Source organism: Zootoca vivipara, chromosome 2, assembly GCF_963506605.1.
Source record: "Zootoca vivipara chromosome 2, rZooViv1.1, whole genome shotgun sequence".
NCBI lineage: Eukaryota > Metazoa > Chordata > Lepidosauria > Squamata > Lacertidae > Zootoca > Zootoca vivipara.
This window is the reverse complement of record NC_083277.1, coordinates 18,258,733-18,276,346: the sequence shown is the minus strand read 5'-3', so window position 1 is coordinate 18,276,346 and position 17,614 is coordinate 18,258,733. Positions and strand designations below refer to the sequence as shown.

Here is a 17,614-nt window from a genome sequence, read left to right as displayed (position 1 = left end):
CCTGCCAACCTAACAGTTTGAAAGCACGTCAAAGTGCAAGTAGACAAATAGGTACCGCTCCAAGCGGGAAGGTAAACGCCATTTGCGTGTGCTGCTCTGGTTCGCCAGAAGCGGCATAGTCATGCTGGACACATGACCTGGAAGCTGTACACCGGCTCCCTCGGCCAATAACGTGAGATGAGCGCCGCAACCCCAGAGTCAGTCACAACTGGACCTAATGGTCAGGGGTCCCTTTACCTTACTACCACTACCAACATTAAGGTAGAGAGTTGCTCCATGCAGGACACTCTTATCTTTGCAACTCCCTTGTCAGATCCTGGCTTTTTAATCCTTTCTGTGTTGCTCAACACGTATTGCAGGGCTGGTGGCCTTTTTGCCCTCAAGGCCAAATACAGCAGTGGGTGGGTCCATGGGGAGCACAAGCCAGTGGGCATTGGTGGGTCCGGTGATTGGGCGTGGCTTGGTTCCACTTTTGCCCGTTGCCTCAGGCAACACACTATCTTGGGCCAACCCTGCACTTGACATGAAGCATCTCATCTTGGAACGCTTCAGAGGAAGAATGTGAATTCTAGCACACATATGTATGGGCAACAAGTCTTATAAGTTCTGCAAATCTAGGTAAAGGGACCCCTGACCATTAGGTCCAGTCGTGACCGACTCTGGGGTTGCACGCTCATCTCGCATTATTGGCCGAGGGAGCCGGCGTATAGCTTCCAGGTCATGTGGCCAGCATGAGAAAGCCGCTTCTGGCAAACCAGAGCAGCATATGGAAACGCCGTTTACCTTCCCGCTGTAGCGGTTCCTATTTATCTACTTGCATTTTGATGTGCTTTCGAACTGCCTAGGTTGGCAGGAGCTGGGACCAAGCAACGGGAGCTCACCCCGTCACAGGGATTCGAACTGCCGACCTTCTGATCAGCAAGCCCTAGGCTCAGTGGTTTAACCACAGCGCCACCTGGGTCTGCAAATCTAGATGGGAGTTAAGTGCAGTGGTCAGGTTGCAAGGAAGCAATGCCTCTTCTGCATACTTTCAGTCAGGGCCGGATTTAGGTTTGATGAGGCCCTAAGCTACTGAAGGCAATGGGGCCCTTTATATGTCCAGCTGTCCGTTGTCCGCAACAAATTGTCGCTATTTTTTTGTGCTGAATATATGCTATATGGTAATTTATGGACCTAATAGGTATCTAAAGCCATTTGCACATAACAAAATATTTATTTTGTCAAAGTAATTGTTGAACTGAAATACAATTAAGAAGAAGTATATCAATAGTGATTTTTTTGGGGGGGGGAAGGAAAAGAGTGGGGCCCTAAGCTATAGCTTGTTTAGCTTATACTGTACGTAAATCCGGCACTGATTTCAGTGTGCATATAAGAAAATTACACTTTTGAATAGTCCCTACCTGCGATAATACCGGTAGTAAACCCGCACTGCAAGCAAATGACTGGACTGGAAAGCTTTCCCCCTGAAGCACTGGCTTTCTGCTTGCGAGGAGCTTTCAGCATTTAGAAATGCAATTCGGAAGGGACGCCGCAACGTGCGTGTTTGGTCCTTCCGTCCCTGTTTAAATACTGAGCTGGTTAAATTATATTCAAGAAAGAAAGAAAGAAAGAAAAGAAAAGAAAAAGAAAGGAAAAGCTAGCGATCTCCTTTAAAAAGTCTCTGAACTAAGTGCCAAAATCGGGTGCTTTCCGGTCTCGCGCCGCGCCAGCAGAGGGCTCTTGCTCGTTGATCCCGGGGAAGTCGCTGCTCTTTTTCCACCCCCGCCCCCCAGCTCCGATCAGCTGGTTTGGGGGGGGGACGACAGACGAATTTCCTGGAGTATCAACAGAGCGGCCGCCATCGTCATTCCGCGGCTGCAGCGAGCGGAGAGCCGCGAGGCCGAGCCCTCGGCGGACCGGAGGGAAGACTACTGCCTCGGAGAACGCGCCGGCCTTGGCGAACGCCGCGAGCGGGAAACTGCTCAGGTGAACGAGCGGGCGGGGATCCGTGGGCGGAGGGCAAGGAAATGACTTGCTCTCTCCAGACCAGACGCTCTCTCCAGACGTTTTGAAGGTGGGCTTCTGTCCAAGGTGGGCTTCTGTCCGCCGCTGCGCCCTCTTAAAATCAACGTTTTCCAATACCAAGATGTCTAGAGTTGCTTGTTGTTAACTGTGTGAACTGTGTGAATTGGCATACCCGGGGGAATGTATATTTATCTTGGCATATGCTGAATAATAAAATTCTACTGGATTCTGGTAGGAAGCGCTTTATACTGTAGTATTCCACCGAATGCCTCAGACCAAAACGTACATAGAAACCCATAACCCAAACAAACAAGTATGAAAAAAAAGAAACAAACACATTCATTCATTCATTCTTTTCACAGGTGTGTCTGTGTATATGTGTGTGGGTGTATGTATATTTTACTGTTATTTATTAAATTTGTATACCGCAGGTCTCGGGGTGGTTCACAACATCAAATCCCAATATAAAAACACAAAATATATAATAAAAATCAGAACAACCCAATAATCCCCTGCCTCCCCAAAACAACAACTGAAATGAAATTGAAACAAAATAAAAAAAATTCCTTCCAGCAGCACCTTAAAGACCAACAAAGTTTTTATTTTGGTATGAGCTTTCGTGTGCATGCACACTTCTTCAGATACACTGAAGCAGAAGTCCCCTGGTGCTTATGTAGGGAAAGGGTGTGTGTGGGGGGGGGTAATCACTCAGAAGGGTGGTGGAAATGGGTGATTGGCTGACTGATAGCTGTTGATGACTGTGAACGACTGCAAATGGTCTTGCACAATCGTAGTCAACAGCTATCAGTCAGTCAATCACCCATTTCCACCACCCTTCTGAGTGATACCCCCCCCCCAGTGTGCATGCACATGAAAGCTCATACCAAAAAAAAAACTTTGTTGTTGTTGTTGTTTAGTCATTTAGTCATGTCCGACTCTTCGTGACCCCATGGACCATAGCACGCCAGGCACTCCTGTCTTCCACTGCCTCCCGCAGTTTGGTCAAACTCATGTTCGTAGCTTCGAGAACACTGTCCAACCATCTCGTCATCTGTCGTCCCCTTCTCCTTGTGCCCACCATCTTTCCCAACATCAGGGTCTTTTCCAGGGAGTCTTCTCTTCTCATGAGGTGGCCAAAGTATTGGAGCCTCAGCTTCAGGATCTGTCCTTCCAGTGAGCGCTCAGGGCTGATTTCCTTCAGAATGGATAGGTTTGATCTTCTTGCAGTCCATGGGACTCTCAGGAGTCTCCTCCAGCACCATAATTCAAAAGCATCAATTCTTCGGCGATCAGCCTTCTTTATGGTCCAGCTCTCACTTCCATACATCACTACTGGGAAAACCATAGCTTTAACTATACGGACCTTAGTAAAAACTTAGTTGGTCTTTAAGGTGCTGCTGGAAGGAATTTTTTAATTTTGTTTTGACTACGTCAGACCAACACGGCTACCTACCTGTAACTTGAAATGAAATTGTATGGCAGTGGGGGCTGGCCGCTCTTGGAACACTTAATGTTTTTTTTAATTTCTTCAGGTCCACAGGAGCAGGCATGGATCAAGATCTTTCCAAACACCTCGTGGATACCTGCAAGGAATTGCCTGCCAATTGCGGTTGCATCGCGTATCACCTTCACTAGATGTTTGAAGGATGTGCATGCCTTCTTCGTTTTCTAAGCGTCTTCAGCGTAATAAATACTGATCCCACGGAGATTCGTCTACAGTGCTCCAGAAAACGTGAAGCTCCCTCCAGGTACCAAGACTGGCTCAGTCAGTGGCAGTGCTATTTTTCTTTAAAAAAGGGGTGCTGGAGCTAACCCTGAACCTCTTAGAATGGCAACAGCGCCCACCAGAGAGGGGCCAGAACTGAGTTCCGGCTAAAAAAAATCCCTGCACAGTTCCTAGGGCAGTGTTTCCCAACCTTGTGCCTCCAGCTGTTTTCGGACTACAATTCCCATCACTCCTGACCACTGGTCTTGCTAGCTAGGGATGATGGGAGTTGTAGTCCCAAAACATCTGGAGGCACAAGGTTGGGAAACACTGTCCTAGGGAAGGGATGGGGAACCACCTGAAGCTATCCAGGTTTTGTTGGACTCTAACTCCCATCAGCCCAAGCCAACATGGTCAATAGTCAGGGATGATGGGAGTTGTAGTTCATCAACATCTGGAGGTCCACAGCTTCCCCAACCCTGACCAGGAGTGTTGAGGATGATGCAGAGGTGGCTGTTGTTCAGGTTGTGCCACTGAATACCCCCCCCCTTTTTTTAAAGTGGCAGCAAGAGAGGGGGCTATCGGCTCCAAGCCTTCCTTGGCTTACTGAGGCATCTTTTTTTTACCACTCTGGGAGACGAGAGTGTTGAGCTAGATTAGCCTTTTATCTGATGCAGCAAAACTGCTTTTTTGGGATGAGGGGGGAAATAATGTGTATGTTTGTGAGGAATGTTTTCAGCTCTTTCCCAGCCACTCTGGGCGGCTTCCAACAGAAAAATAAAATAAAATAATCGATCAAACATTAAAAGCATCCCTAAACAGGGCTGCCTTCAGATGTCTTCTAAAAATCTGGTAGCTGTTTTTCTCTTTGACATCTGATGGGAGGGCGTTTCACAGGGCGGGTGCCACCACCGAGAAGGCCCTCTGCCTGGTTCCTTGCACTTTGCTTCTCGCAACGAGGGAACCGCCAGAAGGCCCTCGGTACTGGGCCTCAGTGGTTTTAGATCCGCCTTGACTACTTTCTAAAAGTCCCCAGAGAGGAGATGTTGGAGCAAGACCAATGTTTCTGGTTTTGAGCTCTGTTTGTCTCAATAGGCGATGGGATGGCGGCTGAGCTGAAGGAACAGAGATGTGTGAAGGTAGAGCCCGAAACAACGGCAGTGCTGGTGGGCGGCTCGGAAGAGATGGTCTCCCGCAGCTGCAAGCGGGAGAGGGAGAACGGGGGCCGAGACTTGCTGGAGAAGCGAGAGAGAGCCGTCTCCGGGAAAAGCCGAGAAGGAGCTGCACTGCCACGCAAGGAGCAGGGTTTCGGGAATCTTGAGCAAATAGTGATCCAGCAGCTGATCCACATTGGAGGAGGCGGGAGGAGGCGCAGCAAGCCGGGGGAGAACTTCCGCCGGCCTTCGATTGTCCGCCTGGGAGAGAAGCCGTACCTGTGCATCATCTGCGAGAAAACCTTCCGCAACCACTCGGGCCTCATGGTGCACCAGCGGATCCACACCGGGGAGAAGCCCTACAAATGCCCCGACTGCGAGAAGAGCTTCAATCAGCGCTCGCACCTGACCTCCCACCGCGGCACCCACATGGGAGAAAAGCCCTTCAAGTGCTTCGACTGCGGGAAGAGCTTCAGCTACAACTCGGGCCTGGTGATCCACCAGCGCATCCACACGGGGGAGAAGCCGTACCAGTGCCCCGGGTGCGAGAAGAGCTTCAGCCAGAAATCCCACCTGCTGTCGCACCAGAGGACCCACGTCGGGGAGAAGTCCTTCAAGTGCCTCGACTGCGGGAAGAGCTTCAGCTACAACTCGGGCCTCGTCATCCACCAGCGCATCCACACCGGGGAGAAGCCTTACAAGTGCTCGGACTGCGGGAAAAGCTTCAACCAGCGGTCGCACCTCATTTCGCACCGAGGCGTCCATACGGGACGCAAGCCGTACTTGTGCCGGGATTGCGGGAAGAGCTTCAGCTTCAACTCGGGCCTCGTCATACACCAGCGGCTGCACACGGGGGAGAAGCCTTACAAGTGCTCCGACTGCGGGAAGAGTTTCAATCAGAAATCGCACCTTATTTCACACCAGAGAGTCCATGCCGGGCAAAAGCTCTGACTTGCTGGCGACAGATAAGCCTTCTTATTTAGCCGTGGTTCCTCCATCGCAGGGGACTTGGACTAGAGATGGCGGTTTGGGCCCGTTTCCAGCTCTACAGTTCTATTGACGGGACTATAATTTCACCTCTAGAAAGGATCTAGAACAGGGTTTCCCAGACTTGTGTCTCTAGCGGTTTTTGGACTACAGTTCCCATCGTCCCTGACCCCTGGTCCTGCTAGCTGGGGGTGATGGGAGTTGTAGTCCAAAAACAGCTGGAGACCCGCGTTTGGGAAACCCTGATCTAGAACACTGGTCTCTAAGCAGTAGCTTGCAGGTAATGACGTACCGTTGGTATTCCTCCAAGTGTGTGCCTCATAGCAATGGGCATGGTTTTATTAGAATTTTGAAGGTGAATTTATACAGGTGTGTATAAACTGCACACTTGATGAGAGCTGTTTTTTTGTTTTGTTTTTTGCTACAGATCAACAGCAGTGCACCGAGAAGGACGGAAGGAGACAGGGAAAAAATCTAGGCATTCAGCAAGAAGATAGTTACTGCAGAAATCCAGTATTAAAAATCCAACATTAATTCCCCCCCCCCTTTTCTGAGGTGGAAAAACCCTTAGACTTAAAGCTAGAGGATTTATTGATCAACTGCTATAGGAAAGTATTTAAAACCGCCTGTTAAACATTTTATATTGGCCTGTCAGGGTATGCTTCTTAGTTGGTGTGGAATCTATAGCCTTTTTCAGAAAGTTGCATCAGTGTAGGGAGGAGAGGGATTCTTACTTACTGGCTCTGTTTGCCGTGCCTGAAAAAGGGATCCTACTCAGCTGTATGTGAGTAGATCCCCTTTTCAGGTGTTACACTGAATGCAGGGCTGATGAGGCCGTAAGGTGTGCAATGTCACAAGGCACATTCCCCCCTTCTCTCTACCTGTTCAGCCTGCAAGTGGAGGCAACTTCGGGAAGAGGGCTTCTTAAGTGAAAAATATATACCGTAGTCCAGGCATCCCCAAACTGCGGCCCCCCAGATGTTTTGGCCTACAACTCCCATGATCCCTAGCTAACATGACCAGTGGTCGGGGAAGATGGGAATTGTAGTCCAAAACATCTGGAGGGCCGAAGTTTGGGGATGCCTGCTGTAGTCAGATGTGATGTTGAATCCCCTAGATTGTATTACAGCAATGGGGCATGAGGGGCTGCCTCATGGGGCTGGCCACAGCAGCAGCCAAGCTTATGACTTGGGGCCTTACCTTCCAAGTCCCGGACTGCAGAATCCGGGACCAGCAGCCGTGTGACACCGGAAGTTGCGTCGACGTAACTTCCGGTGTCGCTTTGCCCTTCTATGGGCACCAAAAATGGCCGCCACTGGCTTCGAAAGTCGCTTGTACGCATGTCAGGAAGTGCGTCGACGCAACTTCCGGTGTTGCTCCGCCCATCTATGGGCACCAAAAATGGCCGTCGCCGACACCGGAACTCGCGTCTATGCACTTCCGGACATGCGTAGATGCGACTTTTGAAGCTGGCATTTTTGGTGCCCATAGAAGGGCAAATCGGAAAGAAAAAAAATGGCTGCCGGCAGGAGAAAATAACGGAGAAAAACGGGAGACGAAGTGATACGGGGGACCACCGGGAAAAGGTAAGTAAAAACGGGGGTTTCCCAGGGAAAACGGGGTACTTGGCAGCTATGCTTGGGGCCCTTTTTCTTTAGAGCAGGTGTGCCCAAACTTTTTTCAAAGAGGGCCAGATTGGATGAAGTGAACATGTGTGAGGGCCAACCAAAGTTGTTGAGCTTTTTTAAGGATTCAAGTTGATGAGCTTTTTAAAGGATTTTATCCCAGGACATATATACTGCCAGATTAAATTTAGGCCCCCGAAACAGACTTTGGACATGCCTGCTTTAGAACATATAACTACATTGTTGTTCAGTTCCCGGTTTGTTTGTGAGTGCAACTCAAAAGTGTTGGTTACTCTACAAATTCCATTAAAAATCGTTTGGGGCCAGAAATTCTGAAGGGCTATCTCCCACCTGAGCCCACCCACTGCAGTTGCCCTCAGATGCTCTGCTTCTTGTCCCAACTCTGACTGGCTGCCACATGCGGCAAGGCCTTTTTGGTTCTGGCACCTGGTTTGTGAAACTCCTCACCAAAAAGGCCCTGTTGGTCCCCCTCCTTCTTAAGTCTCTTGACATTTTTACAAAAGGAAAACATTTTGTTCCACTGGGCCTTTTAATGCTAGGCTTTTGTTTTTGTATAGGGTTGTTTTTTAAAAAAATTGCAGATTGTAGTTTGTGTTAACTGATGCTGTGAGCTGCCCCGATGCCCATGTGAAGAACCGAAAGCTGGGGGAAGTAACTACCGTATATTAATAAACAGTAAAGGTAAACAGTAAAGGTACCATTAGGTCCAGTTGTGACCGACTCTGGGGTTGCGCACTCATCTCGCATTATTGGCCGAGGGAGCCGGCGTACAGCTTCCAGGTCATGTGGCCAGCATGACAAAGCCGCTTCTGGCAAACCAGAGCAGCACATGGAAACGCCGTTTACCTTCCAGCTATAGCGGTTCCTATTTATCTACTTGCATTTTGATGTGCTTTCGAACTGCTAGGTCGGCAGGAGCTGGGACCAAGCAACGGGAGCTCACCCCGTCACAGGAATTTGAACCGCCGACCTTCTGATCAGCAAGCCCTAGGCTCAGTGGTTTAGCCCACAGTGCCACCTGGGTCCCGAATATTTTGTAATAAGAGACTGTTACAACTTAACGGGGGGGGGGACCAACAACTATATACAGCATGTTGCTGTATACTGTATACATTTACTAGTGCATATTACAGTACTGTAGTCTCTCAAGTTGGTTCATTATAATATATAAACTCCATTTGGAAGTTTCCCTTGCACTTTGGGCAAACTTGGGAGGTGGGAGCAGGGCTGTGCTGATGAGCCCCACTTGTGGTGCCCACATACAAAGTGCAAAGACGTGCAAGCAGGCAGCCTTTGCCTGCATGAACAAAGGGGGTTACACTATCAGGAATCCTAGTTGTGCAGGATTCCTGATGGCATGGAAGCCTGTGTGTATGTTTGTGAAGGCTGCCTCCCTGCACATTTACACTGTACCTTCAGATGCCGGCAGGTGGGACTTTCCAACTTATTAACGGAGGACAGGGCTGGCTGATACTTCCCCTCTCTTTCTCGCGTTTGTCCAACTTCTGAATAGGGCTATGAATGGTTACATTTCTGTATCTGAAGTATAGACACTGCCTGTAATCACTCTGCCTGCTTGCAATAAATGGAGTGTGTGCAATGACCAGTGGCCTTATTTTGTATTCTATTTTCACAATAGATTTTGGTTGCATCCTCGGATTTTTTTTTTACTCCCCCCCCCCTTGTGCCACCAGTTAAAACTTCATGAAGGCAGCATCACATGAATGTGTGAAGGAACCATCAAAGATCCAACAGCACAAGCAGAATTTTGGAGATTGCTTCCCGTTGCCTCATACGTTAGACTTTTCCAGCAGAGCAAATCACGAAAAGAGCCTTGTTGATACAGGACAAAATCTGGTCTACGTAGATATCGTCGTTATTCTGTTGTTGAAAGTTAAGAGTGTTGCTACTGGCAATATATTGCAGTTTCTACAGCCTACGTATATTTAAAAAGAGAGTTGTAGTGATCCCATAGCTAAAAGTGGAAGTCGGTAAATGTGTCCTCTTTTTAGCTCTTCAAAATATGGTAATCCTATCTGCCGGAGCCTTTTTGTTTAAAATTTATTTGGTTTAGCAAATTAAAATTTTACAGTCACGTGTCCAACTTACAACATAAAAACAAGATTCCAAGGAATCTCTCGGACTTTCCTCCTCCCCTTTATGGGTCCTAATGTTAATCATTTCCTCCTGCACCTTTTATGATAATCTAAACTCTTTTACCTCTCCATTGTGTCCAAAATTCACCATTAAACTGCGAGTGATATTCCAATCCTACTAACTACAATGGTTTTTAAGATAAGTTATAAATTTTTCCCATTCCTCATTGAAATTTTGGTCTTCCTGATTTCTGATTCTTCCGGTCATTTTGGCCATTTCGGCATAATCCATCAACTTGACCTGCCATTCTTCTCTGGTGGCTACTTTATCTTCTTTCCATCTCTGGGCCAATAACATCTGCACAGCCGTGGTCGCATGCATAAATAGTCTTATCTGTTTCCTTGGGATTTCGGCACCTACAGGTGAAACTTGGAAAATTAGAGATAGATGCATGACATGCAAAACATGATATGTCAAGCCTTTGTTTGTTGTAATTGTAATTATTTGTCGTTAGGCGGGTCAATTATAAATGGAATGTAATTAATGAAATGTAATAACGATGCTTATTTTTGTTTATTTTTTGTATTATTGTAACTATTTGTTTTATTACTGTGGAATTTCCAAAAGAAAGCATTTGTAAAAATAAAAATAAAAAAATAAGTTGCATTACTGAAATAAATGCACTTTCCGACGATATTTTCCGAGTTTCACCTGTAGAATTCCTGAGCTTCTTTGTTATTTAGAAAGGTAAATGTCTCGGAGTTTCGGCTTTCCTGGTGGCGCCACCAGAGGGAGCTCAGGAGCCGGGGAAAGGAGCGGCGGAAATGGCTGTCCTCGCTTTCCCCTTTCGTCGCCTTCGCCAGCACTGAGCTTCCGGGGTCAAGCGCGGTCGCATGACGCGGAGTTTCCCCAGGTGCCTCCCCAGCCTGGGATGACGCTCCCTTGGTTCTTGTTCGTACCGCGCATGCTCAGAGGGGGAAGCGGCTCCCGCTGGACCCAGAAGGATGGAGATGGCGTCCTTAACTCCCGGAGGAAAGGGAGCAACTGCAGCCGTCTTGAAAGTGAGCGAACTCCCCCAAAGAGTTCAGAAAAGCGCCCCCTGCGGTTGTTCAGCAGAGCATGTGCTGATGCGGATATATGAACCATACAAACAGGCGGCAGGCATAAAACCAACAGGTCAAGCTTTCCCACCGCCTCTTCCTCCTTCCTTCCCTCTCTTTCCCACTCGCCCCCCGCTTATTTTTTGGAAGGGGGGTTGACCCACTTTCCCTTTAAAAAAGGCTTCTGCGCTTTCCACAGCTACACAACGCTTACGGAAACTTGGTGGCCTTCCGATGGATTTCCATGGAGGAAAGCTGCTGCACCTGTTGAATGCCTGCCTGCCAAGCAGCTGTTAGTGGCACAGGGGCGGGTGGGTGGATGTGGATTAGATCTTTTGGACATTGTTGGAAGGAGGGCTGTGCTCCCTCTTTTTTGTATACGTATATTAAATTTTCTGTTTTACAAATTAAAGTATTCATTTTTACATCCTTAAGATATCAAAGACTTCCCTTCTTCTCTTTCCATGGTTAGAATCATAGAGTTGGAAGAGACCACAAGGGCCATCCAGTCCAACCCCCTGTCAAGCAGGAAACACCATCAAAGCATTCTTGACATATGCCTGTCAAGCCTCTGCTTAAAGACCTCCAAAGAAGGAGACTCCACCACACTCCTTGGCAGCAAATTCCACTGCCGAACAGCTCTTTCTGTCAGGAAGTTCTTCCTAATGTTTAGGTGGAATCTTCTTTCTTGTAGTTTGAATCCATTGCTCCGTGTCCGCTTCTCTGGAGCAGCAGAAAACAACCTTTCTCTCTCCTCTATATGACATCCTTTAATATATTTGAACATGGCTATCATATCACCCCTTAACCTTCTCTTCTCCAGGCTAAACATACCCAGCTCCCTAAGCCATTCCTCATAAGGCATTGTTTCCAGGCCTTTGACCATTTTACACATCATAAATCCCTGCATGTTTTACAGACACTATACCATTCAGTATTCCATTATTACATCCATCATAACTTATTTACACTGTTGACTTTAAATTCAACTCAAAGAGATAAATTCTATCATTCTGGTTGTGTTCAAGCCAAGGGCCCATCTTGCCCAGCATCTGGTTCTCACAGTGGCCTTATGGGAAACCCTCAAGCAGCTCCTTAGTGCAACAGTCATAGAATTGTAGAATCGGAAGGGGCTCCCTTCCAAGCCCCTGCAATGAAGGATGAGGTCCGTGGGGGCTGTCGGCATAACAGCCTCTGGCAGAGAGCCAGCGGAGCCATCTGGAACTCCATTCCAGGGTCGCTTTCTCTTTGCTGCAGGTGATGTTTGAAGACGTGGCTGTATATTTCTCCCTGGCCGAGTGGGCGGAGCTAGCTAAATGGCAGAAGGACCTCTACCGGGCCGTGATGGTGGACAACTATGAAGCGGTCACCTCTCTGGGTAAGGATCTCCCTTGCTTGTGTGTGTGTGTGTGTCCCCTGTGGTGTTCCAGAGAGTCTGGAAGCAGCACAGAGTATACCTGCAGGAACGTCTCCACCCTTATTGTTCTGCCCGGAAACTGAGGTCCAGCGCTGAGGGCCTTCTGGCGGTTCCCTTGCTGCGAAAAGCCAAGTTTCAGGGAACCAGGCAGAGGGCCTTCTCGGTAGTGGCACCCGCCCTGTGGAACGCCCTCCCGTCAGATGTCAAAGAGAAAGACAACTACCAGACTTTTAGAAGACATCTGAAGGCAGCCCTGTTTAGGCAAGCTTTTAATGTTTAATAGATTATTGTATTTTAATATTCTGTTGTAAGCCACCCAGAGTGGGTGGGGAAACCCAGCCAGATGGGCGGGGTATGTATGTATAAATTAATATAATATAATATAATATAATATAATATAATATAATATAAATACAGTCATACCTTGGTTTAAGTACACCTCGGTTTGAGTACTTTCAGTTTAAGTACTCCGTGGACCCGTCTGGAACGGATTAATCCACGTTCCATTACTTTCATTGAGAAAGTTCACTTCAGGTTAAGTACGCTTCAGTTTAAGTACGCCGCTGACCGTCTGGAACGGATTAATCCACGTTCCATTACTTTCAATGGGAAAGTTCGCTTCAGGTTAAGTACGCTTCAGTTTAAGTACTCCGCAGACCTTCTGGAATGGATTAATCCACTTTCCATTACTTTCAATGGGAAAGTTTGCTTCAGGTTAAGTACAGACTTCCGGAACCGATTGTGTACTTAAACCGAGGTATCACAGTAATTACCGGTATTATTATTACTATATGCTGGCTTAGAGGTGTGAAGGTTTGCAGAGGGGAGAGCACCTCTTCGTTGAACTGACCTCGGAGGCAAATGTAAGGTTTTGTCATCTGCAAATTGTAATACAGGCACCAGTCTGAATTTTGTTTGAACCAGCCTTTCCTCAACTTGGTGCCTGCATAAGAACATCAGAAGAGTAGTGCTGCTGGATAAGCCCAAAGGGCTCTAGCCCGCCATTCCGTTGTCACCAGATGCCCCAATGGGATGCCTGCAAGCAGTGCAACTAGCAACTCTCCCCATTTGCAATTTTATTTATTTGCATTTGTTTCCCTTCTTTTTCTCCAAGGAGCTCAAGGTGGCCATGTGGTTCTCCACCCCCCCTTTAATCCCCGCAACAACACTGCGAGGCAGGCTAGGCTGAGAGGCAGCCGCTGCCTCTAGGTCACACAGTGAGCCCCCTGGCCGAGTGGGAACCCAAACCTCAGTCTTTGTACACCACCCTAGCTCTCAATTCTCTGCAACCCATATTCAAAAGGATTGCTGCCCCCAAGTGTGGAGGAGGAACATAGCCATCATAGCCAAGAGCCATAGATAGCCCTCTTCATTAATTTGTCTTATTAATTTGTTGCAATCCCTGGCGAACCCAATCCATGCACTCTGCCAGCCCTTCTCGAATCCCAGGAAAATGCAGCTGATGTGTTTGTGGCTCGCTGCTGCTTCTCCCATAACCCAACCACTAAGGGAAACAAAAACAGGCATCTCTGGCAATTGGCTTCCTGGCTGGATGTGTGAGTGAGCAGCAGTGCCCCATCTCTTCCCTCCCTCCAGCCTTGCCTCCAGCCCTGCCCCCCCCCCCAGCATAGTTGTGACCCCACTGAATAAGCCTAGCCTGCATCCTTGGCTTAGTCTGAGTTCTTACAAATGCGGAACAGGTATTACTATTTATTGTTATTTATTTTATGAATCTCTTTCCACGTGCATCTCAAGGCAGTTTACAAATAAGTCATAAAAACCAGCTAGAAATCGTTTTCAAAATGATACAAAAAAAACCCCTCCTGAAAGTAAGAGACTTTTGTCGCTAGAGCTAGAAAAGCAGGGGGTGAGAATCTTCAGATGTTCTAGGAAAGTGCAGCTAGGTGGTGCCTGTCAACATCTCAAGGGGGATGCTGTTCCATAGATCAGGGGCAGCCACAGCAAAGGCCCTGCTCTGAGGTTTTTGTGGAGCAGGCTTCCTTAACCTCGGCTCTCCAGATGTTTTTGGCCTACAACTCCCATGATCCCTAGCTAGCAGGACCAGTGGTCAGGGATGATGGGAATTGTAGTCTCAAAACATCTGGAGGGCCAAGGTTGAGGAAGCCTGTTGTGGAGCGTGTTTCTGTAGCGGCTTGGAAAAGAGACTCTTCTGCAGAACACAGTGACCTGTTGGGTATATAAGGGATAGGAACAATATTCTGCTGTCGTACTTGGACGTGTTTGTAAGGAAGGTGCTGTATCCTAGTGTGGTACAGCGGCTAGAGTGTTGGTCTGAGACACGGGTCTGAATCCCCACTCAGTCACAAAGCCCCCTGGGTGACTCTAGGTCAGCTACTGCCCCCAATGGAGGGCCGCTGTGAGGATGGAACGGGGAGGAGGGGAGCCTAGCATGCCACCCTCAGCTCCTTGGAGGAAAAAGGTGGTACATAAATGGAAGAAACGAGTAATGAATAAAGTTGCTGTCCTCTGCTCCCACAACAGGGCACCTGTCCATCAAACCGGAGCTCATCTGCAAAATAGAGCGCAAAGAGGAACCCTGGATGGAGGAATCCCTGGAGCCCCTCAAATGGAAGAGACCCTGGTTGGGTGAGTTGATTTAAGGGGTTGGCTGTCTTTGCAAAGCGGCCTTCCTCGGCCCTTTAATGGTTCCCTGTTAACTGGTTCTTACCAGTGTTGTGGTCAGGCCGCAATATTGCCTATGGGATGCTGGCCTCGCTGGTAATGGAGAACAGAAATTCCACCTTTCCTGCTCTGACTGGCAACATCTTAGGACATGGACTAGGACTCGGGGAAAACCCAGGTTCAGATCCCCCCTCCCCATTCACTGATGAAACTTATCTGGGCAGATTTGAGGCAATCGAGTTCTCTCACCCCCGTGGATAACGTGGGAGGGCGGGCCACATATGTCACCTTGAGAGAAAGGCGGGATGTGAATTTAGATCATAAAAACAGTAGTTTTATGCAGTAGGCTAATTCCAATCCATCCTTTAGGCCAGTAGTTCTCAAAGGCAGGGGAGTATGGCAAGTGTGGTGGGAAGAGTCAAGGACAATCAAATAAACATTCAAACATTTTAGCCTAGTCTAGTCGCAAAATATTTTGTTGTTGTTTGCAGAATGTGGATCTCTTTTCAAAATGAGAGCCAAGAGCATCAAGTGATACTGCAAGCTCACGCTTCTCTTTGAGTTTGTAGACGTACTTAAAGGTACATCTGTACCTTACAGGCTCGTTTATAATCATATTTTGGCAATGATTTGTGTTTTTGTGTAGCTGCATTGTTTTATACTTTCTGAACATCCCATGATCATATTATTGAGTTGTGTTGTATGCTATGAATAAAGCACTGCTAGGAGCGGTTTCTTTTTGTTTGCCACTGCATTTCTTATCAATAAAAAATAATTCAGTGTGGTGCGAGCAAATGTTTATTTCCAAAACTTTTTTGAGAACCACTGCTTTAGCTGTCATGACTAATGGGTCACTGGCAGACCACCCTCTGTGAATTTACCTTTTAAAAAAGCTAATGGCTTTTTTTTCTGGGGGGCTACAGGTTCCCCAGCCCTGGGTTAGGACAGTATCTTCTCTAAAGCTTTTAATTTCCCCCTGCAGTCCTCAGGATGAGTAACAACATGAAGCAGAATTCTCATCAGGAAGTTCCCAGGCTGACAATACTGCAGAATCCAGAGCCGGGAGAGACTTTCGAGACCTGCTTGCCTCGTAGATCGGCGAGGCGAATAAATCTGGAGAGATTCACTGAGTGCTGCCAAGGTTTTAAGACTTGGAAAGGACCCAGAGTCCATCGGGACCAAGGTGGAAGTGGGAACGCACACGCCGCCTGCGGGCAGAACAGCCGGAAGCATCTGAGACGCAAGGCAGACGAGAGCCAGAGCCTTTTGAAGTGCCCCGATTGCGGGAAAGGACTCTCCAATCAAAACGCCTTCAAAAGGCACCAGAAATTCCACACGGGTGAGAAGCCCTACCAATGTCTAGAGTGTGGGAAAAGCTTCATGGAGAGCAGCCACCTCACTCAGCACCAGAGGATCCACACAGGGGAGAAACCCTACACATGTTTGGACTGCGGGAAAAGGTTCACTCAGATCTCGCACTTCATTCACCACCGGAGGAGCCACACGGGAGAGAAGCCCTACGGCTGCCCCGAGTGCGGGAAAAGCTTCAACTTCAAGTCGGCTCTGATTCGCCATCACCGGATTCACACGGGAGAGAAGCCGTACGAGTGCCCCGTGTGCAGGAAAAGGTTCAACGTCAGCTCCCACCTGGCTAGGCACCATAGGAAGCACCTCGGCTTCAGAGGAAACCCGGCCTTTCTCAGGCCCTGCAGAGCACCACGGCCGTACGACTGCATGAACTGCGAGAAATGTTTTTTCCGGAGCGGAGACCTTGTGAGACACCAGAGGATCCACACGGGAGAGAGACCCTATCTGTGTAGCAAATGCGGGAAGAGCTTCAGCTACAAATCCAGCCACCTGAGGCACGAGGCAGGACACATACGAGGAGTTGCCCTGAAGTGCTAGATTTCCTGAAGTCGAGAGGAGCTCTCCTCCAGCTTTGGTGATGGGATTCCCAAGAATGCAGCGTGCAGAGACTTTCCTGCATACTAATAACAAGCAAAGCAGCAAAGGAATTCTGCAATTTCAACATTCTGCAATCAGAATAAATTCTGCAACCAAAAAATGTAGAGTCTTTTTCCAAAGTGCACTTAATGTGCACACCTTGTTCTTTCTGCACATGTTTGTTATTGAGAATTTTTGTAGAGAATTTGCCTCTATATCAAACTCCTTGTTTTGCATTGTTTTGGTATATTACAAATTAAGCTTTGGCGATGTACACAGGGTTGGAAAGGAGATTGCAATTCTTGTAACAGATATGAAGAACTCCGCCCTGCCTCCACCCGATCCCAGCTGCAAAAATAAAAAGAGGTGCAGTTAAGACTGCCTGCTGTTGATTTGGAAATGGCACACATTTTTTGGAAAGTCACAAAGATTCCGTGCCATTGAGGTGTCCCTTCAACCAGGCAAAGCTATACAGGCAGGGGGCCTTCTCAGTAGTGGTGCCCGCCCTGTGGAACGCCCTCCCATCAGATGTCAAGGAAATAAACAACTATCTTGACTTTTAGAAGACATCTGAAGGCAGCCCTGTTTAGGGAAGTTTTTAATGTCTGATGTTTTACCATGTTTTTAATATTCTGTTGGGAGCCGCCCAGAGTGGCTGGGGAAACCCAGCCAGATGGGCGGGTATAAATAAATTATATTATTATTATTATTATTATTATTATTATTATTATTATTGAATATTATTACTACTACTAAAATAAAAAAATTCCTTCAGTAGCACCTTAAAGACCAACTAAGTTTTTATTTTGGTATGAGCTTTCGTGTGCATGCACACTTCTTCAGATACATTCAGATACATTCTTCAGTGTGCATGCACACTTCTTCAGATTTCGCATGCACACGAAAGCTCATACCAA

General features: G+C 47.7%; 1 protein-coding gene across 1 annotated transcript; it reads left to right on the top strand.

The window, feature by feature from the left end:
- Positions 1–1,743: 1,743 nt before the first annotated feature.
- On the top strand, positions 1,744–17,361 carry LOC118077839 (zinc finger protein 774-like). Its single transcript, XM_060271015.1, has 7 exons — positions 1,744–2,053; positions 3,537–3,752; positions 4,805–5,801; positions 10,531–10,654; positions 11,951–12,071; positions 14,613–14,717; positions 15,736–17,361. The coding sequence occupies exons 3-7, from the start codon at positions 4,813–4,815 to the stop codon at positions 16,656–16,658; spliced, it is 2,262 nt and encodes a 753-aa protein (XP_060126998.1). The 5' UTR covers positions 1,744–2,053; positions 3,537–3,752; positions 4,805–4,812; the 3' UTR covers positions 16,659–17,361.
- The last annotated feature ends 253 nt before the right edge of the window (positions 17,362–17,614 follow it).